Source organism: Bombyx mori, chromosome 24 (assembly GCF_030269925.1).
Source record: "Bombyx mori chromosome 24, ASM3026992v2".
Lineage (NCBI taxonomy): Eukaryota > Metazoa > Arthropoda > Insecta > Lepidoptera > Bombycidae > Bombyx > Bombyx mori.
Window position 1 is genome coordinate 17,022,935 of NC_085130.1, and position 26,638 is coordinate 17,049,572.

The 26,638-nt window shown below is 37.6% G+C and overlaps 1 protein-coding gene and 1 long non-coding RNA gene across 5 annotated transcripts in view; one reads left to right on the top strand and one right to left on the bottom strand.

Moving 5' to 3' along the window:
- The window catches only part of LOC101746479 (pantothenate kinase 3), a 63,543-nt gene that overhangs the window by 14,172 nt on the left and 22,733 nt on the right, over positions 1-26,638 (bottom strand). For 3 of the 4 annotated variants that reach the window (XM_038019722.2, XM_062675892.1, XM_062675893.1), the window contains one exon: positions 549-637. In XM_038019722.2, coding sequence (XP_037875650.1) covers positions 549-637 — 89 coding nt within the window. Of the gene's footprint in view, positions 1-548; positions 638-17,576; positions 18,216-26,638 lie in introns of those variants that run through there. The other variant, XM_038019721.2, reaches the window with a different exon arrangement.
- On the top strand, positions 21,078-23,470 carry LOC134201341 (uncharacterized). Its single transcript, XR_009976574.1, has 2 exons — positions 21,078-21,873; positions 21,965-23,470. It is a non-coding gene; the product is annotated as an uncharacterized LOC134201341 (long non-coding RNA).

Genomic DNA, 26,638 nt, shown 5'->3' on the forward strand with positions numbered 1-26,638 from the left:
TAAGAGCAGTGATTGGCAGAATCTACCACCGGACCGGAAATGGCGGATCTTCTCAGTGGGTCGTGTTAGCAACGTTGTCAGGTTTGAGCCCTATGAGCACACCTACTAGTTCGGAGAATCCAGAATAACCCCTCGAGGTTACTAGAATAGATGGTAAAAAAAAGGTGGACTTACTAACCACGTATGACGCAAGATCCGTCGCCAACGATGCCTACTTCCTTAAAGTTACTAAATGACAAAAGGATTTTCTCCACCTTATCCCACTAGGTGGGGTCGGCACAGTTAATTTTTCTCTTCCATTCTCTTCTATCAGCCGTCATCTCAACACTCACTCCTCTCTCTCTCTTATCGTCATTCACACACTCCATCCATGTCTTCTTCGGTCGACCTCTTCCCCCTCTACCTTGCACTACCATTTCCGTACATCTCCTAGTCACATGGATCTTCTCTCTACGCATCACATGTCCATACCACGCTAAGTAATTATGGTTAAAGGATTATGGTTTTGACTGGATGGAGCCAATTAATAATTCTATCAAGTGGTTTACCTGATGAGGGGTCTAGGGGTTGAAGAGAGGGCGGCGCGGCGTTCTCTGCCGCACGCCGCTAGGCAGCCCTCACAACGATGAAGACGCATCTAGAACAAATTCGTTTCTGTTTAGTAACACTTTTATTGTTTACTAGCTGACCCGGCAGACTTCGTAGTGCCTCAATCGATAAATTTAATAAAAGACCTAAACTTTTGTATAAAATAAACTTAAAACAAACAAAAGGAATGCGTCCGACGCGGCGACGGGGGACACATGAAAGGAAAAACAAAATTGTTATTTTTATTTAATTCCGAGCAATTTCATATTTATCTACCTTTTAAACCTTCTCTGGACTTCCACAAATAATTCAAGACCAAAAATAGCCAAATCGGTCCAGCCGTTCTCGAGTTTTAGCGAGACTAACGAACAACAATTCATTTTTATATATATAGATAGATAGATAGATAGATATGGGTGGGTGGACGAACTCACAGCCCACCTGGTGTTAAGTGGTTACCGGAGCCCATAGACATCTACGACGTAAATGCGCCGCTCACCTTGAGATATAAGCTCTAAGCTCTCAAGTATAGTTACAACGGCTGCCCCACCATTCAAACCGAAACGCATTACTGCTTCACGGCAGAAATAGGCAGGGCGGTGGTACCACCAGTACGTTTATATTTAATTTTAATTTAAAAAAAAAAAACTAAATAATTTCGATTAATTCAATGACCGGTTCAACTATCACAGTTCTATAGTTTCCAAACAACATTAATGTCTTCATGTCCTAATATCTTCGGGTCATTTGTAAATGTTTCCTTGTCATTAAGAAGGGCTTGTTTGAGAACCAACAAAAAAAATGAGTACTCATTAGGACAATGTGGCGACGAAAATTCAACGGTATTTTTTTTAATATTAATACGTGAAGCAAAAACTTTGTACCTCTTTTTACGAAAATTGCGCGGACGCAAGAGTATGAAATTTTCCACACTTATAGGAAATGTCGAGAAGAAGTGCAGAATACTAATTTTTTTTCAAATTATTTATTAAAAAATACGTTAAATCAATAAAGAAAACATTACACACGCTACCGTGTATTTGACACACACACATATATAATATACTCTTTGTTTATTGTCAAACTTTTGTTATTGCTTAAAGTCTGTGATCAAATTGAGAATAGGTTAATATTGTTTATCTTTAATATTACGAGTATTTGTCTATAGTGTAGTCTTGGCGAAATCTGTAACAATAGAACCATAATAATGTTGAAACTTATAATTTCAATTGATTATAGTCGAATTTCGACTACTGCGGGGCCACTAGTTTTTTTTAATTACCCTACCATGATCGTTGGTAAGGCTAAGGGGCTTATCCAGCTACTCGGGGACCGGTTGGTGAGCTCACGGGCTCAACCTGGCCCAAGAATTGCTAACACTGGCCCTAGCTAGAGCAGAGTTTCGCTGAATCTACCACCGGATCGCGACCCACTGAGAAGATCCGGCGAGAAACTCAGTGACCTGTCTCTATGGGTTAGACTAAATCCGCTACAAGCAATACATTCGTCAGCTTATCTTTAGGCCGACGTGTGCTGCCAACGATAACAAGTGTCCCATAAAATACTGATAATGGACAGGCTTATCTCGCCTAATAATTATAGATAAATATTTGTTTTTTTTGCAAGGAAACACAGTAAGTCCGCGGTGAAATGTTAGCGATTGTGCATTATTTAATACTATTAATAATTTATCTATCTCGGCGGTGGAATTAATTAGCAGCTTTGACTTTAGCGCCGAGGGTCGTTGGTTCGATTCCCACATCGGGCAACCTTTCGTGTGATGAACAGATTTTGTTTGCTCTTCGTTTGGGTGTTTTTTATCTATATACATATATATTTAAACGATTATAAGCATGTACGTCAGTTTCTAGTACCCGTAACACAGGGAATCGTAATTTGGGAGCGGATGATCGTGCGCGATTGGTTCCCAGTAATATATATTTATTAAGACGCTTTTATTAGCTTCAGACGTATGTATGTTAGTATGTAACGGAATCTTTGAACATGATTTTGACCCCCTTCAAAACATCGGATTAACTCGAAATTTGGCGTAAAGCCGATTTAAGGACCGATGACAATTCAACAAAAAAGGGAAATCACTAGGTGCGCCGATCACCTATTTCTCGGATAAGTTACCGAATGATCTAGATAAAATTTTTGAAAAATTGAAAATATCGCAATTCAACTAAAAACTGAAATACAAATGCTTAATAGTTTAAAAAAAAACTAAAAAATAAGCTTTTGTAGAAATTCCAACAAAAAAAATGGAAAATTAATTTTAATAAATTTCAATTAAAAATAGTGTAAGGAAAAATGATTTTATTCAGGATATTATCAAAATATTTATAACTATTAATGATAAGCATTGAGGTGTCACTACTCGGCCTAACTTTTAGCAAAAATCGCGTGTTCCCGTTTGAAAAATTGCACAATGGGCTCCTCATAATCTATACAAATATATAAATCTACAGTGGTTTTTACGGATGTTCCGTTATAACTATTGAACCACGCATCCGATTGACTTGAAACTTGGTATCCATGTAGAAAATACATGTACTTCATGGATAGGCTAATATTTATATGAGTGTTGGACTCTCTAATAATAGTGACAATAAATAATAATGTTCATTTTAAATGCCCAGCGAAGCGGACGAGTACAGCTAGTAGACTCATATAATCGAGACATTAATATAATTTATCCTTAACCATACAGATTTTCGCACTTACCAAAAAAAAAGACAAAACAAGACGTTCAAAGTGCAACGACCATAAGAGACAAAATCTGACAATTGACAACCAAATATTTATCTATACATACATATAAATAAAATTGGAGTGTCTGTTTGTAGTATTGAAATAACCGTTTTTTACTACATGCATAATATGAATATAATAATATATACGGTACATACACCAAAATAACATATTTACAATTTTTCTGTGTCTGTATGTTTTTTTTTATTGCTTAGATGGGTGGACGAGTTCGCAGCCCACCTGGTGTTAAGTGGTTACTGGATCCCATAGACATCTACAACGTAAATGCGCCACCCACCTTAAGACATGAGTTCTAAGGTCTCAGTATAGTTACAAAGGCTGCCCCACCCTTCATACTTCAAACCGAAACGCATTACTACTTCACGGCAGAAATAGGCAGGGTGGTGGTACCTACCCGCGCGGACTCACAAGAGTTCCTACCACCAGTACAATAGTCTGTCTGTTTGTTCCGGCTAATCTCTGGAACGGCTGCACCGAATTTGACGAGATTTTCACTGATAGATAGCTGATGATATAATGAGTAACTTAGGCTACTTTTTTAGACTAGCTTCGCCCCGCGGCGTCACCCGCGGTACGACAATAACCGCGGGTAACATCGCAGGACTCGGATATCAATAATAAAAATTAATGTTTCCGAAGCGAAGCGAGGGCGGGTCGCTAGTTATAAAATACAAACAAAATCAGTTTCCTACAAAAACGTATTACGTAAATAGTAGTTTCTATGTTGCCGGATGCTTTTTTTTATTTATTTATTTTTATTGCCCGAGCAGGCAGACGAGCATACAGCCCACCTGATGGTGAGTGGTTACCGTCGCCCATGGACTTCAGCAATGCCAGGGGCAGAGCCAAGCCGCTGCCTACCCATCTATCTATCTATCTATTTGATCTAATCAGTAGGTAAGTACATACACATTGAAAAAAAAAAAACATATGTGCAATTCACTAAACAATTATCCTAAATGTCTAAGTATGTATATCGACCCTTGAAAGGCAAACATGACTGAGCGACAATGCGTGAACTTTACAGTAGACTAATTTAAAGTTGAAATACCTGAAAACAAAATCTATTTTAACGAATCTAGCTGTAGGATTGAAATGATTTTAATAGACCTAGCAATATATATTTTTTGCGCATCGAATATGGTTATTGCCTATCATTTATGTACAAAGCAGTTATTGTCGCTTAGTCACGTTTGCCTTTCAAGAGTCGATATGTAAAATTTTGTGATTAGTAAATAATTGTAAATCATCTTTTATAGTATGAGGTAGCGCCCTCTGTGAATTGATATTTTAACTTCACGTCTAATGTGTCCTATCTCGTTCTCTCGCCGGCTGAATCTTATACATTTATGTGTTTGTGTCTCTATGGACTTATTTTTTCGTTTCATCGAGTTTGAAATCACAACGATTCTTTTTTTATTTTTTTATTGCTTAGATGGGTGGACGAGCTCACAGCCCACCTGGTGTCAAGTGGTTACTGGAGCCCATAGACATCCACAACGTAAATGCGCCACCCACCTTGAGATATAAGTTCTAAGGTCTCAAGTATAGTTACAACGGCTACCCCGCCCTACTAAAGAAGTTTCACTTCAAAAAAGGATTCCAATATGTAGGTATCCAACCGAAGATCCTTTGTGAGCTCGCTTTCCCATACTCATATTCGCGGCATATTTACAGAACAAATACCTCACGAAATAAATTTTGATAAATTTGAATTAAAAATAGTGTAAGAAAAAGCGTGGGATGCTTTTCAGGATATTTTCAAAATAACCCATCTATCTACTCATATCTGTTCACAAAATATTTAAACTACTGATACCATGCGCCCTACGCTTTTTTTTACAATAAAATCGTTTTTTCTTACACTATTTTTAATTCAAATTTATTAAAATTTATTTTCTATTTTTTTTTTTAATTTTCCAATATTTCATCTGAATCTGTCGGTAGCTTACGACACGATGCACATTTAACCTTCAAAGTATTTGTATTGTTCGAGATGATGCCGTCATCTCGTTTTTACTAACACTCCGCCCGCCACCGGGGCAAAGTTCATCCAGACTACCCAGAACCGTTGCGTTTACAGGCAGCGCGTTTCCAGAGAGATCTGCCCTAAACACGTCATTACGGATCCTCCCGATCTACTAACGGCGCTTTTAGGTACCACAAGCACCGGTCATCGTTCTCGTCGAACCCGTCGCTTGCGACGAAGGGCTCGGCGAGTAAACTAACCCTTAAACACAGTCCACTGACTTTCTCGCCGGATCTTCTCAGTGGGTCGCGTTTCCGATCCGGTGGTAGATTCTGCGTAGCACGGCTCTTGCTAGGGTTCGTGTTAGCAACGTCGTCAGGTTAGAGACCCGTGAGCTCACCTACTAGCTCGGCGAATCTAGACTAACCCCTTACTAGAATAGGTAGGGAAAAAAAGGCCGCTTATAGCCAGCAACTAAATTCTTCATTAACTTTCCTAGTTTGCATCGCAACCTGCTCAGGGTCAAAGATCATGAGACGAAAATACAGAGTAACAATTCAAAACGGACATTTCGTATGCAAATCAAAACGAAACGACTCCATTGTTACGTCGAATGCGGTCAATTTGAAAATAAATTTTTAATTAAAAATGACGTTTAAAAGGCTAACCGAATTAATTACACAAAGTATACTATCCGGTCAGGTTATTAGAGCTAAATTTTTTATTTTATTTAATTTAATTTGCGTAATTACTGGTAATTACTGGTAGGACCTCTTGTGAGTCCGCACGGGTAGGTACCATCGCCCCGCCTGTTTCTGCCGTGAAGCAGTAATGCGTTTCGGTTCGACATCGGTTGTGACTATACTGAGACCTTAGAACTTATGTCTCAATGTGGGTGGGGCACTTTGTAGATGTCAATGGGCTCCAGTAACAACTTAACGCCAGGTGGGCTGTGAGCTCGTCCAACCAATATACGCAAAAAAATATATTATATCCTCATCGGTTCTTGACGCGTTTGAGAATTCTTCAAGTCGATCGCATGGAAATGATATAAGCTCAAAGTTCCCGTTATATAGATATAACCCTATAAAGCCCTTGCTAGGGCTAGGGCTAGTGTTAGCATCGTCCAACGTCCAACGTTATGTTAGAGCCCGCGAGATCAGATCACCTACTTGTTAGGTTACGCTGATATAGCCTCTCAAAGCTATCAGCTTAGGTAGGAAAGAAACAAATAGGGCTCGTGCGAATCAAGAATTTCCGGCACGTCAATAACACGTGCCAATAATTAGCAACGTTCATCTGTACGCTTTGAAAAAAAAACGTTTTAACACGTTATGCTAAATTTGGTTTTTAAATAACAAACAATAAAAACGCGCGAAACACACAAACACACCGCATAAGTAGCTTGTGTTCGCGTAATCTATACATTAATACGTGAAGCAAAAACTTTGTATCCCTTTTTACGAAAATTGCGCGGACGGAGGAGTATGAAATTTTCCACACTTATAGAGAATATAGAGAAGAAGTGCACAATGCTAATATTTTTTTTAAATAATGCCTAAAAGATACATCAAATCAATAAAGAAAACATTACACACACTATATACCATGTATTTGACGCACACACGCATGCATACTATTTATTGTCAAACTTTTGTTCTTGGCGTCTGTGGTCAAATTGAGAATAGATTAAATATTGTTTGTCTTTGTTAATATTTTTTTATAGTGTAGTCTTGGCGAAATTTGTGATTATAGAAATATAAAATACAATCATAATAGTGTACAAACTTACAATTTCAATTAATTATAGTCGAATTTCGACTACTGCGGGACCTCTAGTTATTATTATAACATACATATGAGGAATAAAGATTTGTATATTTTTTTTTTCAAAGGTATGTTATGTAAGTATGATAAAAGTTGATTTTCATTTATTATCTGAAGTCGTTTGTTTATCAATTCGCTAGAGCAGTGATTCTCAACCTTTTTTTTTGTTACATATACGGCACATATTTAACGATTTCAAAATTTGGCGGCACACAAAAAAAAAAAAGATAAAAATAATTATTTACTTATTACAACACACTGCATAAATAGTTTATCAAAAAATTTTAATATACGAAATAAACTAAAATATACTATAATTTTTTTTTGTGGATTTAAATATATATATTCATGTTTAAAATATTTTTCTTTTAAAATGATATCATTTAATAATATTAACATTATTATATATTCGAAAAATTTGGCGGCACACTTTTGAAATTTGGCGGCACACAAAAGTGCCGCGGAACAGTGGTTGAGAATCACTGCGCTAGAGAAATCCGGCTGCGCTTGACTTTAAACTATCGCTACCTACCTTATATGAGGACATCAGCGCAAAAGTGGCCTAACCCACAACTTTTTATGTTCAAGCTTATATGACGTATATTGGAATTTACTTAAAATGAGTCGACTATTATCAAAGGCGGCAATCTGACTTTTGGACAATGATTGGTAAATCAGAAAAACGAATTATTGACTTTGTATTCCATTGGCAATCACAAAACTCTTCGGAACGACATCTTAGATAAATAAGAGGTTAACTATTAACCTTTATTTAATGCGGGTTTTGAACCGTATTCTTTGAAGGAGACGATTATATTCAAATAAATCTGTATTGACATATCAATAAATTTTTTTTGTCCAAATGCACAGATTGCCACCTTTGATAATAGACGACTCAAATATAATAAATTTGGATGCGAAACCGGCTTATCCATAGTTTCACCCATAATCTATATATATAAAAATGAATCGCTGTTCGTTAGTCTCGCTAAAACACGATAGCGGCTGGACCGATTTAGCTAATTTTGGTCTTGAATTGTTTGTGAAGGTCCAGAGAAGGTTTAAAAGGTAGATAAATATGAAAATGCTCGGAATTAAATAAAAATAACAATTTTGTTTTTCCTTTCATGTGTCGTCGTCCCCCCCGTCCCCCAGCCGGGCGGATTCCTTTTGTTTGTTTTAAGTTTATTTTATACAAAAGTTTAGGTCTTTTATTTATCGATTGAGGCACTACGAAGTCTGCCGGGTCAGCTAGTATAATAATAAATAGCTTTGTAAACATTATTTTTGAGCGTATTGTTTTTTTGTCTACTCAAGTTCAAATTGATGAAAATTCAAAGCTAATTTTTTTTTTTTTTTTTATTGCTTAGATGTGTGGACGAGCTCACAGCCCACCTGATGTTAAGTGGTTACTGGAGCCCATAGACATCTACAACGTAAATGCGCCACACACCTTGAGATATAGTTCTAAGGTCTCAGTATAGTCACAACGGCTGCCCCACCCTTCAAACCGAAACGCATTACTGCTTCACGGCAGAAATAGGCGGAGCGGTGGTACCTACCCGTGCGGACTCACAAGAGGTCCTACCACCAGTAATGCCAGTAATTGCCTCAACTATGGTAAGCTTAGGCCACTTTTGCGCTGACGGCCTCATATAGTACGTGTGAAATACACACATCTGTACAAACTAGACGCACGCCATCTGCCGGACGTTGATCGTACTATGACGGAAACTTTTTTCCTACTTATGCTGATAGCCTTGAGAGGCTATTTCAGCTTCACCCTAGCGTTTAGGTGAGCTCTCGGGGCTCAAACTGGAAGTGTTGATAACACTGGCCCTGGCAAGAGCAGTGCATCGCAGAATCTACCATCAGAACCGAAACGCGACCCACTGAGAAGATCCGGCGAGAAACTCAGTGGGCTGTGTCTGAGGGTTAATTTACTCGTCGAGGCCTTCCTCGCAAGCGACGGGTTCGATGAGAACGCTGACCGGTGTTTGGGGTATCTAAAAGCATCGTTAATGGATCGGGAGGATCCGTAATGACGTGTTTAGTGCGACGTCGACTGTTTACCGGAAACTTTAAATGCCAACAATAACTATAACAAATTTCATCCTAATCCGACAAAATTTTGTATGAAGGACAAACATAAGGATAAACAAACGTAATTATTTTAATTCGATTTTTACTGGTGGCAGGACCTCTTGTGAGTCCGCACGGGTAGGTACCACCACCCTGCCTATTTCTGCCGTGAAGCAGTAATGCGTTTTGGTTTGAAGGGTGGAGCAGCCGTTGTAACTACACTTGAGACCTTAGAACTTATATCTCAAGGTGGGAGGCGCATTTACGTTGTAGATGTCTATGGGCTCCAGTAACCACTTAACACCAAGTGGGCTGTGAGCTCGTCCACCCTTCTAACCAATAAAAAAAAGACAGCACGGCGCTGGGGGGTTTCTGCCAGGCGTCAACCCTGGCTAATCGAATTAAGTATAAGTATATATAGATGTACAATGCGGCCAGTCATGCTACGAAAAGCCCCCTCTCAATTCCTCCCAGCATCAGCCTCACCTCTGCCTTTCATGGCAGGGAGCTTCTGCCCGGGCAGCGGCGTTTGTCCCTAAGACCTGTTCCGTGTCCATGTAAGGGGGTACAACGACCTATTTAACGCGTCAAGTTGTTCAACGAGGAATAAACGCTCTAAACGTCCATTACGCGCAGAAGTATCTGCGAAGCACCGCTCTTGCCAGGGCTAGTGTTAGCAATTTCTCTCAGTTTGAGTCCGTAAGCTCACCTACCCGTAGCATAGCTAGAATAGCCTCTTAAGCTACCAGCGAATAGGTAGGGGGGAAAAAAGCGTAGAATATCCCTACGAGAGGCAGAAAAACAATACGGACTACCTATACCTATTATAGAGTTGATTGCAGTCAAACCAGGAACTGGTGTGTCGTGATATATTGTAGTACTCTGAATATATCAAGACTTCGTGCACTAAAATCACGATGAATGGACATTAGCGAGACATAATTGTCGGCCATTACCGACATGTATATTACAATATTTACCTTGGAAATGTCGTTAGGGCGATTTTGACAATTATTTTTTTATTCTATGACTGCTCATGTCTTATTTGAAGCGAAAGAGGGTGTTAGTCATTCTGTTCACCAATGCTCCCAAAACGAAAGAGGAAACTCGAAGAATTCCTTCAGACCCAAACATAGAAACCCACCTGTATGTATACGACAAAGGGAAGATCTTCCACCGAGCGGGTGATATTGCTCGGTAGACCGACGGTCCGAATGTTGTTGTTCGGAACTTGTATATATGCAAGCTTATCTCGTAAATGTCGTAAGCGAGATTCAGGCATCTGTCAAATATCTTACGGCCACACACCTAGTAACGTGGCGTAGTGGCATAGCGGTCATAAAAGTGCATCATAATCCTCCATCGAATTGAGGACGTTCATATTCCCTTTGCCGTGCGTATAATTAAATAAAAAACAAAAAAGGCGCGCCGCCGTTAACCTATCCTAAAACGTAATTACCAAAAACTGGATACAATTCTTTATTTTTTAAAACAAAAGCAGTGGTTCTCAAAGTCAATGAACACGTACATAGCATAAATATTTATGTACGTAAACAAGGGTGTTGTTGACGTAGCGATAAAATTGTAACAATTTGTTATCCGACCAGGGATCGGGGGGAGGGGGTGCTGGGGTCTTAAAACCAACTATTATTAACATGGTAATGAAATTGCGATCCCCACGATATCAGGTAAATCGACTTTTTGGGGAATGCTCCCCCACAAACACAGCCCACTGAATTTCTCGCCGGATCTTCTCGGTGGGTCGCGTTTCCGATCCGGTGGTAGATTCTGCGAAGCACTGCTCTTACTAGGGCCAATGTTAGCAACGACGTCAAGCTAGAGCCCTATGAGCTCACCTACGCGCCCGGTTACGCTGGCATAACCTCCCTATGTTACCAGTTTAGGTAAGAAAAAACAAAAAGAGAAACGCTCAGAGTAATATAGATATACCTGGTTTCAGTGTCGGATACTGACAGCGCGGGACCACGCTTTTTAATACGCTTTTATTAGCTTCAGACGTATGTATGTTGTTAGTATGTAACGGAATCTTTGAACATCAGTTTGACCCCCTTCAAAACGTCGGATTAACTCGAAATTTGGTATACTTATTAAGGACGGATGACAATTTAAAATAAAAAAAATGAATGAAAAAAGTCAACTATAAAAATGAAAAATAAATAATAGTTTAAAAAAACTAACAAAACACGCTTTTATACAAAATCCAACTAAAAAATAGAAAATAAATTTGAATTATTATAAAAATAGTGTAAGAAAAAATGATTTTATTGTAAAAAAGCGTGGGGTGCTTTTCAGGATATTATCAGAATAACCCTTCTACTATATCTGTTCATAAAATATTTATACCATGCACCCCACGCTTTTTTTTGAATAATTTTTTTTTTCTTACACTACTTTTAATACAAATTTATTAAAATTTATTTTCTAGTTTTTAAGTTGGATTTTCTATAAAAGCGTATTTTTTTTAGTTTTTATAATCTATTATTTATTTTACAGTAAATTTACTTATTTTCTATTTTTTACTTAGATCTTCTAAAATTTATTTTTGGATAGTTAGGTCCCACCTATGCAAGAGAGCACTGACCTGGAAAATGTCTGACAAAAGGATAAGAGGTCGTCCCAGAACACCTTGGCGTCACTCAGTGGAGCAAGAGTTAGGCGTCTTGGACATGACGGGGGAGGAGTTAAAACAGACTGCCCAAGACCGATGTAAGTGGAAGGATTTGATTCGGGCCCTACACCCCGGCAGAGGGTAGTGAGAAAGAAATAATATTTATTATTATTTATTTTTTCTTCTTTATTTATTGCACACTAGCGACCCGCCCTCGCTTCGCTTCGGTAACTGTAATTTATTATTGATTTCTCCACTATTTAATTGATGTTATTATACATAAAAACCTTCCTCTTCAATCACTCTATCTATTTAAAAAAACCGCATCAAAATCCGTTGCGTAGTTTTAAAGATTTAAGCATACATAGGGATATAGGGACAAAGAAAGCGACTTTGTTTTATACTATGTAATGATATATATAAGTGGACGAGCTTACAGCCCACCTGGTGTTGAATGGTTACAATGTAAATGCCGCCACCCACCTTGAGATCTGAGTTCTAAGGTTACAGTATAGTTACAACGGCTGCCCCGCCCTTCAAACTGAAACGCATTACTGCTTCACGGCTGAAATAGGCAGGGCGGTGGTGCCTACCCGTGCGGACTCACAAGAGGTCCTACCACCAGTACCTTCTTCAAGCAACATATTTGTTTGGTTAATCAACAGATTTTCCTACCATCGGTTCGAGATTCGATTCCCGATCGAAGTCACTATCTAACTCCGCTAAAGATATTTCGCCTTTTCGCATTAAAAGTGTACAATTTTATTAAAATACTCGAAATTGAATTAATATACGGGATGATTTGGTATCACCAGTATTTTTCTCATAAATACTGTCAAAGGGCGTAGTTTAGTTTTATTTTTTAATTTTTTTTAATTTACCTATATTTTGACTACTATTAACAAAATTAATACATAATTTTATTTTAATTTAAAAGACAGACAATGTAACTGGTAAAAAATAAAAATAAAATGTTGCAAATATGATTAATATTAAAAATATTACATGTAAACATTTAAAACACTCTCCTGTAAAATTTGTAAGTTCTGAGAATTTTTTTTTTATTGCTTAGATGTGTGGACGAGCTCACAGCCCACCTGGTGTTAAGTGGTTACTGGAGCCCATAGACATCTACAACGTAAATGCGCCACCCACCTTGAGATACAAGTTCTAAGGTCTCAGTATAGTTACAACGGCTGCCCCGCCCTTCAAACCGAAACGCGTTACTGCTTCACGGCAGAAATAGGCGGGGCGGTGGTACCTACCCGTGCGGATTCACAACAGGTCCTACCACCAGTAATTACGCAAATTATAATTTTGCGAGTTTCACTTTTATTACACGATGTTATTCCTTCACCGTGGAAGTCAATCGTGAACATTTGTTGAGTACGTATTTCGTTAGAAAAATTGGTACCCGCCTGACAGTTTTAATGCGAGAAGACGATTTATGGTCCTAGCTAAATTTTCTTTTTCAGCTTATTTTTAATATAACACAACGAAAAATACAGTAGCTAGTTAGTTAGTCATTTATTATGAGTTGTCAATTTATGTTTGCTTAATGACTGAAGTTTAAAAATTTATAGCCAAACTACTCACATTCGTAAGCATAACCATAATATATCAGTTAATTATTTACTAAATTCAAAATTCTTTTTTTAATTTATTGCTTAGATAGGTGGACGAGCTCACATGGTGCTATGTGGTTACTGGAGCCCATAGACATCTACAACGTAAATGCGCCACCCACCTCGAGATATAAACCGAAACGCATTATTGCTTCACGGCAGACATAGACAGTGTGGTGGTGCGGACTCACAAGAGGTCCTACGGTCCTACCACCAGCAAATTACGCAAATTATAATTTTGCGGGTTTGTTTTTTTATTACACGATGTTATTCCTTCACGGAAGTCAACATGTTGAGTACGTATTTCATTAGAAAAATTGGTACCCGCCTGAGATTCGAACACCGGTGCATCGCTCAACACGCATGTACCGGACGTCTTATCCTTTAAGCCACGACGACTAAATAATGTAATTAGAGTATAGAAAATTTTCCGTATTGATTTTAATACTATAAGCCTTAAAGCATATACCTTATAAATTAAGGTATCCGTTTGATTTAAAAGAAACGGAACTATGTACTTTGTCTTTTTTTTAACCACAATTGAAATTTTATTTTTAACTAGCTGACCCGGCAGACTTCGTAGTGCCTCAATCGATAAATAAAAGACCTAAACTTTTGTATAAAATAAACTTAAAACAAACAAAAGGAATCCGTCCGACGGGAGACATTTAAAAACTTGTTATTTTTATTTAAATTCCGAGCATTTTCATATTTATCTACCTTTTAAACCTTCTCTGGACTTCCACAAATAATTCAAGACCACAATTTTAGCCAAATCGGTCCATAGCCGTTCTCGAGTTTTAGCGAGACTAACGAACAGCAATTCATTTTTATTTAAATATAGATTTAAAAAAATGTATTTTATAAACTAATAGAATTCTTAAGTAGTATTAAGTATAAAACGCATTTTCTTAAATTTTTAGTTAAGCCACTTTATTTCTATAGGTGCGATATATTCTGTCTGTCTGTCTATTTGTTCTGTGTATTTGTTCTCTCGGTCTGTCTGTGTGAAGGATGTCTTTTTTTGTCCCTACCTATGCTGATAGCCTTGAGAGGCTATTTCAGCTTCTCCTCAACGTGTAGGTGAGCTCACGGGGCTCAAATCGCAAGTGTTGCAACACCGGTCCTTACAAGAGCAGTGCTTCGCAGAATGCAGAATCTACCACCGGAGATGATCCGGCGAGAAACTCAGTGGGCTGTGTCTGTGGGTTAATTTACTCGTCGGGCCCTTCGTCGCAAGCGACGGGTTTGCAGAGGACGGTGACCGGTGCTTGAGGTATCTAAAAGCACCGTTAATGGATCGGGAGGATCCGTAATGACGTGATAAGGATGTCAGTACAGAGATGACATACGACGAGAGGCGTGAATGGAAATAAGACATTCTGCGTCGACCCCACATTGTGAGCTAAGGTCAAGAAAAACAAGACCATATTTGTTTGTTTGCGCAAGATTCATATTATGCATTTGTAAAAAAAAACAACTGCGGTTTTTTTCCTGCAAAGTACGCAAATGAAATCATAGGCAAAGGGCTAAAAACCAAACATCCAAATGCGTACACTTATCAATAATGAACTGCTCAAATATCTTTTTTTAATACGCTTTTATTAGCTTCAGACATATGTATGTTAGTATGTAACGGAATCTTTGAACATGATTTTGACCCCCTTCAAATCATCGGATTAACTTGAAATTTGGTATACTTATTAAGGACCGATGACAATTTAATATGAAAAAATAATTGAAAAACTTGAAATTCAACTATTATACAAAATGAAAACTACATAATAGTTTAAAAAAACTAACAAAATACGCTTTTATAGAAAATCCAACAAAAAAATTGAAAATAAATTTTAATAATATTAATACGTGAAGCAAAACTGTGTATCCCTATTTACGAAAATTGCGCGGACGGAGGAGTATGAAATTTTGCAGACTTAAAGAGAATATAGAGAAGAAGTGCACAATGAAAATTTTTTTTTTAAATAATGCATAAAAGATACATTAAATCAATAAAGAAAACATTACACACGCTACATACCATGTATTTGACGCACACACGCATGCATACTATTTATTGTCAAACTTTTGTTCTTGACGTCTGTTGTCAAATTGAGATTAAATATTGTTTCTTTGTTAATATTTTTTATAGTGTAGTCTTGGCGAAATTTGTGATTATAGAAGTATAAAATACAATCATAATAGTGTACAAACTTACAATTCCAATTAATTATAGTCGAATTTCGACTACTGCGGGACCTCTAGTTTTAATAAATTTGAATCAAAAATAATTCAAAAAAATATGATTTTATTGTAAAAAAAGCGTGGGGTGCATGGTATCAGTAATTATAAATATTTTATGAATAAATATGAGTAGAAGGGTTATTTTTGATAATTACCTGAAAAGCACCCCACGCTTTTTTACAATAAAATCATTTTTTCTTACACTATTTTTAATTCAAATTTATTAAACATTTTTTTTAATTAACTAGCTTATAGACTGACTCGGTGGTCGAGTAGTTAGCAGCCCTGACTTTTGGGTCGAACATTGTGAGTTCGATTCCCACATCAGGCATACGTTTGTGTGGTGAACAGGTTTGTTAGCTCATTGTCTGCGTGTTGATAACCTACATATTTTAATATATGTAGTATATATATTTAAAACGTATACAAGTACGTATGTTAGTCTCTGACCGTATCTAAGTCCGTAAAACTATCCTAATTTAGAGCCGGATGACCGACCGGGCGTGATTTGTTCCCAGTTATTTTTATTATAATTTTTTATTGCTTAGGGTGGACGAGCTCACGGCCCACCTGATGTTGAGAGGTTAGCAGAGCCCATAGACATCGACAACGTAAATGCCGCGACCCACAACGGCTGCCCCGCCCTTCAAACCGAAACGCGTTACTGCTTCACAGCAGAAATAGGCAGGGTGGTGGTACCTACCCGTGCGGACTCACAAGACGTCCTACCGCCAGTAATTACGCAAATTACAATTTAACAAGTACGTATTTTATTAGAAAAATTGGTACCCGCCGGCGAGATTCGAACACATTAGTCAAAAGTTAACTCAAAATTGTATGAAGTTGGAACGTTTGCCTACGTTTGCCGCTAGGGGCGCTGTTCCAACTTCATACAAATTTGAGTTAACTTTTACGTTATCGACAACGTTAAGAAACTCTCACTAAGCACATAGACGACGGAGCAACGCAAAGTCGCCGTCGCCCGAAACATCGTCTTATCGGAACCCCCAGATCCACTGCTTATAGGCGATAAAGTATTTTTTTATGATTTAAAGTTTACTGGTGGCCCGAAGGCCTTTCCAGTTTCACCAGGACAGCAAAGGCTCAGCCAGGAGGAGTGGGATTTGCTAACAACTGCCCTAGCGCCTACGAAGAAGACCCGACAACTCAAGAGCAATTGCTTCGCGAATGAATCTACTACCGGATCGGAATCGTGACCCCCTGAGAAGATCCAGCGAGAAACTCAGCGGGCTGATGCACGGGTTAGGTTGCACGTCGACCTCTTTGTTGAGTTCGACGAGTACGGTTACCGGGGTCCCCCTGCTCCTAGTGTTAGAGCTGAAGGCGTCTAATGCAAAGGTTATTGGATCTGATGGATCCGTAAGGGCGCGGGGCGATGAAGAGTTCGACGAGAGCACTAACCCATAGACACAGCCCCCTGAGTTTTTTTATTGCCCTTGTAGGCAGACGAGCACACGGCCCACCTGATGGTGAGAGGTTACCGTCGCCCATGGACTTCAGCAATGCCAGGGGCAGAGCCAAGCCGCTCCCTACCGTTACTCGCCGGACCTTCCCAGTGGATCGCGATTACGATTCGGTGGTAGATTCAGCGAAGCACTGCTCTTGCTTACCCACTACATCTTCAGTAATACAGCTTTTCTTATGCTTAGTTGGGGCAAACGAACTCACGGCCTACCGAGCACTAAGTGATCACAGCAGCCCGTAGACATCAACAAGCGACCTTGAGGAATTCGCGACAAAAGTACGCAGGTCGGTGATAACAGTCCGTGCGGGCTCACAAAACGCTCATCCACAACCAAATGACACTATGTACACTTACTTGATGTATCGTTATAACTCCAGACTGTTCTGTCATTTTCCTTCACAAAAACAAAACACTTAAAAACTATTATCACAGATTGAATAAATAATAAATTAATGTTACGCTATGTAATTAAAACAATATTATCAGAACATTTTCGATCAATCGTCTTCAACGTCCAGATCCCACATGTTCGCTAAGCCCGATAATAAACTTCGGATAACCGAATCTACGATCTTATTCAAAAATATAAAATAATAAAACAGAATCCACCAGAATTCGATGAAAACACGAAAGTCGGCGGTTAACATTTAATAGGCGTGCGTATCGCGCGGCGGTCGGCCACCGAATGAAGCCGTGACATTTCGAATTCTGCGCGTGCGCAAGCTCTGCGAGGTGTGGCGCGATTTCTATGCCTCGTTTGAAATGAAATAGTCTATTGTGCAGATTGTGCTCGGTAATACTAATATTAATAACTAGCGGCCCGCTCCGGCTCAGCTCGGGTCTTTAACAAATATTTCAACGATTCAAAGAACACTTATTGCGGCACAGCTATAATAGTTAGACATATGCTGTCGCGACACTTTTTGTAAATAATAATGTGCTCTACAAATTCGTAATACATTATTTTATTCTATCATCAATAGTTTTCGCAGGGCACGCGATGTAAAAATATTTTAAGTAATTTTTTTTTACACGTTGGGTTACATTATTAAAGTTTATGTAAGGATCCCTAATTTTTTTCAAAAAACATTATCACCGTCTGTGTCACTCGGGAATAGTGTAGCTTCCAAACAGTGAAAGATTTTTTCAAATCGGTTCAGTAGTTTCGGAGCCTATTCAATACAAACAAACAAACAAATCTTTCCTCTTTATAATATTAATAATATAATAATAATTAATATTAGTAATATATTAGTATTAGTATATTAGTATTAAGTATAGAAGTATAAAAACCTAACAACTCGAGAGTAGCTGCTACGCGAATGAATCTACTACCGGATCGTTTTTAACTTCTCGACCGCGTAAAAGTTAACTCAAATTTGTATGGAGTTGGAACAGCGCCCCTAGCGGCAAACGAAGGAAAACCGTTTCGACTTCATACAAACTTAAGTTAACCTTTACGGGGTTCGAGAAGTTAAAAACTCGCACTAAGCACACTGCTCTCACAGCCTTAGTTTAATTAATCTATTAACCACTAAACAGTGGTAGGCAAGTCGAGTGGCGCATTGCAAACGGTGCATAAAGCAATATTGATACGCGGGACATTATCATTCAGTGTTCACGGCTACATTGCTAAGCGAAATTATTATTACGTTAAACAAGATCACTGGTGGTAGGAACTCTGGGAGTCCGCACGGGTAGGCACCGCCACCCTGCCTATTTCGGCCGTGGAGCAGTAATGCGTTTCGGTTTGAAGGTTGGGACAGCCGTTGTAACTATACTGAGACCTTAGAACTCATGTCTCAAGTTGGCATTTACGTTGTTGAGGTCCATGGGCTCCGGTAACCACTTAAGGCCCTTAGCTCGTCCACCGTCTAAGCAATAAAATAAGCAAAGAACATTCATCATCATCATCATCATCATTTCAGCCTATCGCCGTCCACTGCTGAACATAGGCCTCTCCAATAGATTTCCAGTGCGACCGGTCCATTGCCACGTGCATCCAACGAGACCCAGCGCTTTTTACTAGGTCGTCGGTCCATCTAGTAGATGGCCGTCCCACACTGCGCATGCCAGTACGTGGTCGCCACTCCAGGACCTTTCTGCCCCATCGACCGTCCTCTCTTCGTGCTATGTGGCCGGCCCATTGCCACTTCAGTTCACTAATTCTACGGGCTATGTCAGCAACCTTAATTAATTAAGCAAAGAACATTAATTAGTAATTATTTTATCGCGGTAACAATTAAAGACATTTGATTTATTTAATTACATTTCTTTAATATTAGTCATTCAGTTGTTATTTCCGAGGGCTGATAGCGAACAAATAGAATTTATTATTTGATGAACGAAATATCTAAAATACAACGTTAGAATATTCTCGAAATCACTACATAGTTTAAAAAACAAAGTCGCTTTCTCTGTCCCTATATCTGTCTGTCCCTATGTATGCTTAAATCTTTAAAACTACGCAACGGATTTTGATGCGGTTTTTTTTAACAGATAGAGTGATTGAAGAGGAAGGTTTATATGTATAATAACATCCATCAAATAGTGGAGAAATCAATAATAAATTACAGTTTCCGAAGCGAAGCGAGGGCGGGTCGCTAGTAGTGAATATAATAGTGTCGAGGGTTGACAGCAGGGGGGTGCAACTCCCATACAAAGGAAAATAACATACAACTAGCGTCATCTTACTCCTGTGGCGACGTCATTTTTGTAACTTTTAGGCATTAATGATCTAATAAACTCACTAGATGGCAGATATGAGTTCTGACTCAATAAAAAATGTAGCGTACTTTGAAGCAGTGCTTCCACTTTTAGGGAATTCTCCCTTTTTTAAGGAAAAATAGCTGATATTTTGGATGATAAAGACAATTTAAAAAATACCAGGATTTAGGATATTTCGGGGTAAAAAGCAAAGCCTATACTAGTAACTGTTGTGAATTTTAAAATAAACGATAATTAAAGTAAAACAATGAACATTTTATTTTATGGAGAGAGAATGACATTAAGTCGAGTTGACAAGTAAAAGAATAAAACAGAGTTGTGTATAAAAACTATAAAGGTTTGATTCAACAGTAACCCTCTAGTAAAGTAAATCATAGATTAAGCCACTGCTTTTTCTTAGGGATTCCCCAGAATCCCAATAAGTATAATCCGCCAAATTTTTATTTACCTATTTTCGTTGATGTCACCAGAACTTACTTGTATTGTAATATACAGGTACTTCATGTACCATGAAAGATTATCATGGTAATTTCATTTACGAAAACCTTGTAATTGTCATTTCACTTTTGCTAGCAGTTCCTTCTTCAAAGACTGAGGTGGAAAGATTATTCAGTGTTCTCAAATTTAAAAACTGACAAAAGAAACAGGCTTTCTAATGAAACCCTGAACGGCTTGCTTCATAGAAAGTTCCCAACTTTGCCAGCAAACAATTGCTCAATTTTAGAACCGAACAGTGTTAGGTTGTGCAGCAAAAGAATATAAAAGCAATGCGTCGACTTCCTTGAAAATTCTAATCCTATAGATCTATGATCTTCTGGGGGCGTTTATATTATATATACCTACATTAAATAATATGCTGTGGTTTATTTTCTGTATTTTATTTACGCTTTCTATATAAAGGATTTATGAAAGTTGTCTAGGAAATTTTAGGGTAAATTCAAAAGAAACTAGGGTAAAATGTGTTAAAAAAAACGTAAGTGGAAACACTGCTTTGAAGTTTTCAAAATTCCAGGGCCGTAAAACAATCTCAAAAAAAAAAAAAAAGTTTTCAAAATGTCGTAACGATTTAATTTTTTAAATCGTTTTTTTTTGGTCTTGGTGTGAGTTATTTTACGTTGTAGTATTAATTTAGAGCAACTTTTAGCTTTATGAGAATATTAGACGATTAGACATTGAGAAACTCTGTTTTGAATTCTCTTTAGACATAGCTTGGCTCCAATACTTTTTTCTTCGTTAGCGTTTCGTAAGCCTGTGTAACTATTTTCATTTCTTACAGAATGTTTATTATTAAAAATCAGCATGCCTCGAAGATCGAAAATGAAATGCTATTTCGGATGCCTTGATAACGGTGAGTTTACACTATTTTCCCGGTATATTATTTGCTAACAGAATTATTATTCATAATATAATTAAATGAATTAGCACCAACTAATGGTCCTTCCTATTTCTGCTGCCTAGCTATCATATATGTTAAGTTTTGATCAAAACAGTCGGTATTAAGTCTCGTACTATCACACACACACCTCAGATAATAAAATTGTCTCGAGTGGGTGGAAGTATTTATGTTTTGCAACTCAGCGTATTATATGCTTATTGTCAAGTGGGCCCGAACTAGTTTTTTGGAATGATCAATCAGTCATGCTTTCCTGTTTAAATAAAATACAGCACAATTGATCTCACATCCAAAGTTAGATGATGGCATTCACGTTTTGTTTCCTGGTGTTTGATAACTAAGTTACACCAAGTGGCCTGTGACCACGTTCATCCTTCTACCCAATATAAAATAATGTTTTTATTTTTGTAGACAAAGGTTTGATAATGACAAAATTTTATGGAAAAATTAAAGGAGCACTAAAATGTCTGAAACATGAAAAGATTGATGCACTATATTTGAACCAGAACGTGTTATGTAATATATTAATTTGTAAGTAAGATTACATTAACACTAAATTTTTCATGGTCGTATTTTTTCAATATTTGTTACATACTTAAGATACTTTGTTTCTCCGTTTCAGAAGAGAAACTGATTCAGCAAGGAACGTGAACTCTCAAGGGATCTTATTTTTTTTAAATATGTTTATAATTGATAAATTAATAATTGAAATAGTTCATAAGAACTAAATTGATGCCAATTTTGTTTTAAAATAGATTGTTTAGTTCTTATAGTTATAGTATTACGTTTGAATAGTTGTAATTAGTAAGTTAGTAATATATGAAAATACTGATATAAATTTTTGTAAATAACCTTTTGTAAATTCTACGAGAAGATGATTTTAATTAATGATCAAAAGTCAACGGTCTTTAAAAGCATTATTTGCAATTATTTAGATTAACTGTGGAATATATTTGCTAAGTTGTGTTTTCTGTATGAGCAGATATAAATGAAAATGCCCAAACATGATTATGTTTCTTACATTTTCATTATGTGAAATCAATATGCTTGTGACTGAGTATATTAATAATTTATTAAAACTTAAGTGATAGACAGCAACCCCTATGGCACTGCTGAAGTTTATAAGCACTGGTGACCACTTATCATGGGCCGGGTTGCGTGCTCGTCTGCTGTTGAGTGCAATAAAAATTTTCGAAACCCTTTCTATTATTTAGATGTAATATTAGTGTACATTTAATTTGGATTAAAAGATAAATTTACATTTTATGTTTGCATGTGTATGTTTATAATTCATTTGCATGTAACGAACACCAGTTTCTTTTGTAACAAAATGTAAACTAATGGTTTGTAATGAATGTAATTAACTTTAAGATGATTTTCTTTCAATCTGCTGTTTGTTTCATCTAGTATTACCAAAGCTAAAGCATCAGAAACGTCAGAATAGAAATAATTTAGATAGGGAATAAAAGTATAACTAATGTAATCATGTCTAAGATTACTATAAGCGTCATTAAGTACAAACTATCAATATTTAAGAGTACTTTAAATCATCATTACATTTTTTAAACATTTTTTGTTTTTCAAATCATGTAATAAAACGTTTGTGCAGAACAAAATGTCACATGTTATGAACATGATTGTGGGTTAATCGTTTCTTAAATTTCTAAATGTTTATAAGAATGCTAAGAATAATTTAGTATTCACTTTAGTGTGTGTATTATCTCTACAATGCTAGTATAAATGACAATTATTGTATGACGAAGCATAGGTAGTGTTTATAGATGTAATATTTTCATACAAGGTCATGATCTGTCACGATCAACTTTAAGCAAGAACTGCTATAGTTAAGAAACAAATTTATTAAATTTAATTCAAATTGTCTACTATGTTTGTAATGGAAAGCTGACATGTTTATATTTCGCACAAATGACTTAAGTGACATTGAATGATTTGATTATCTAGACTTAATTAACTTTTAGATAACTTTCGATTTAATGTTATTAAGTACTCTAGTAGGATTAATCTAGAGGAGTTATTGTTATTCGAAATTTTATACAATTGTACGTTCATACTATCTTTTAACAGTAAATTGTTTGTAATATAGGGAAATTAAATAGCTTACAGAGAATTACAGCTTTTTATTTAAAAAAACTGTTTTCTCTCTGTATGAAAAGGTCTTATCGATTAGAATGCTGAACACAATCAAACGTTCTTTAATATTTCATAAGTACTACCGGGAATTTCAGCGATTCTAAACGATAAGATTTTTTCATAAAGAGAGTTAATTATAAAAAATATTAAAATTACTAAAAAAGCCACCTGGTGGGGGGTAGGGAGACTAATAATCGACAGCAGCGACGCCTGCTGTCCCGGGCTCTAACTAAAGCAAAAATAAAAATGAGAGTTGCGCATCTATCTCAAATATATTAAGTGTATAATCTATGGTTGACAGGTTATTTGGTTTGAGCGACATTTATTTTTGTAATTAAGGTCGATTTTTTTTTATTACATATTAGCATCAACAGTTCGATGTTTTTAGTTGAACTTCAATTAAGTTTATCTCATTCATATAGCCGAAAAATTTTGTTTCGTTACGATATATTTTTTTTCAAATTATAAACTTGAAATGGCTCTACAAAGTTGCAAAAATGAAAAAAAAAAACGCCATATTGAATCGTCAATGTGTAGTTTTAATTAACCCTTTTAGTGCTGAGCTTACTATCAAATATTTCCGAGAAATCGCTAAAGGATTTTTGAAAAAATGGACTCTAAATTCGTAGCAAAATACATATTCTATTTATAAATTTTAATAACTTATTGCAAACGTTAAATGTACATGAGCGCGTTAAGACACGTCCGCACAGGTCAATACGTAATACCTATAATCAAACTGCACAATAGTCGGTATTCCGACGCGACGCTCCGCACTTTATACGTGTTAATAGAGGGACGATCTATCGACGGTTCGCGCTCAACCATGTCGGTTTTTCGATTAAAAATCTTCGTAACCGATTACCGGGACGAACATAAAAGAAAAAAAAAACTATAATTTGATTCCTAATCCCCAAACGAAGCGGTCGTTACCTACTGTCTTTTGCTATGGCTAGTAGCCTTAAAAGCTATTCCAGCTAGCTACACGCGGACCGATAATGCCGACTTAACTAACCGCATTCATCGAATTCTCCAAAGAGTTCGAAGTTCAACCTAACCCATAGATAAGCCCGCTGAGTTTCTCGCCGGATCTTCTCAGCGGGTCGCGATTCCGATCCGGTACTAGATAGCCCACTGAGTTTCTCGCCGGATCTTCTCAGCGGGTCGCGATTCCGATCCGGTGGTAGATTCTGCGAAGCACGGCTCTTGCTTGGGTTCGTGTTAGCAACGTCGTCAGGTTTGAGCCCCGTGAGCTCACCTACTAGTTAAGGTTCCGCTGATATAGCCTCTCAAAGCTATCAGCTTAAGTAGGGAAAAAAAAGGTACTAGATTCATTCGCGAAGCAGCTGCCCTTGAGTTGTCAGGTCTCTTTCGGAGGCGCTCAGATAGCCGTTAGCAAATCCATTCCCTCCTAACTGAGCCTTTACTCGATTGCCTGTCCTGGTGAAACTAAAAAGCCCTCCAGGTAATAAGCAATCCTATCTACCCTTCACACACAAACAATCCAAGACAGAAAGTTACCTCTACTTAACAATTTACCCTAACGGTCATGCCGCACGGGAAAAACCGCAATTGCTCACCCCAGGGTCGGGTGTCATTTGATAAAATAATCTCTGGAAATGCAATATTCATACAGTATCTCTGATTCGTATGGACACCCGAGTCCTTCTGTACCAGTCAACCGATATTAAAACGGTTTTCACGAACAGATGCGAGCTGTAAACGTGGAAGGGTAGATAGAATAGGAAAATCCATTTATTCGATATCAAAAGAATGAATGGCTGAATATGGCGACAATTCGTTTAACTTTCTATCTTTGTAATTATAGATGTTTTATTTGTTACATATTTTGATGTTTTTAATTGAACTTCAATTAGGTTTACTCTTTTTTTATTGCTTTGGTTGGTGGACGAGCTCACGGCCCACATGGAGTTAAGTGGTTACTGGAGCCCATACACATCAACTACGTAAATGCCGCCACCTACCTTGAGATAGAGTTCTTAGAACGCAGTTTTTACAGTACAACGGCTGCCCCACCCTTCAGACCAAATCGCATTACTACTTCACAGCAGAAATAGGCAGGGCGGTGGTACCTACCCGCGCGGACTCACAAGACGTCCTACCACCAGCACTCCATTCAAACAGCTGAAAAAGTTTTTTTGCTACGATATTTTTTTCAAATTTTAAACTTTAATGGCTCTCCTGTAGAGTTGCGAAAATGTAGCTTAAACCATATAATAACCTTTTACCTATCGCTTTAATTATTTCTGCGATATAATAATTACTAATTAACGTTCTTCATTATTTTCTTATATTGTTTAAAATTGGGGTCGGTAAAGCCTTGTTCGGACTAGACGAGTATTTTTAGTCGAGTACCCAATAATTTAGTAGCTAAATGTGTCTGAGCACCAAAAATTTAGTCGAGTAGGTTTAGTAAATAATTTAGTCAAGTCAATCCATTTTGTTCTATTTTTTCGGGCGAGTAGCGAGTAGTTTAGCCACTAAATTACTCGGTGCTCGACTAAAATACTCGCCTAGTCCGAACAAGGCTTAAATGCTTTATCGAAGTCCACAGACAAAAACGTAAGTACCGCCATTTACATAAGTTCTAAGTCTCAGCTTTTTTTAGGTACAACAGCTCCTACCTCATTCAAACCGAAACGCATTATTGCTTCACGGCAGGAATGGGCAGGGTCGTTGTACCTACATGTCCAAGTTACCAATACGACCTATCACCAGTGAATAGCTAACGCTAGGCCGAAACTTTGGGGATGTAGTCCGCAAAGTTAGGGCCGAAAAACAACCCATATAAAAATTAACAAAAATAAATAGCTCAGTACATTATGCCCTCAATTTCTCGACAGAATAGTCCACTGGACCGAATGGAATTATCCCATAGACAGTTTCTCGCCGGATCTTCTCAGTGGCTCGCGATTCCGGTGGTAGATTCAGGGTTATCCCATAGACAGTTTCTCGCCGGATCTTCTCAGTGGCTCGCGATTCCGGTGATAGATTCAGGGTTATCCCATAGACAGTTTCTTGCCGGATCTTCTCAGTGGCTCGCGATTCCGGTGGTAGATTCAGGATTATCCCATAGACAGTTTCTTGCCGGATCTTCTCAGTGGCTCGCGATTCCGGTGGTAGA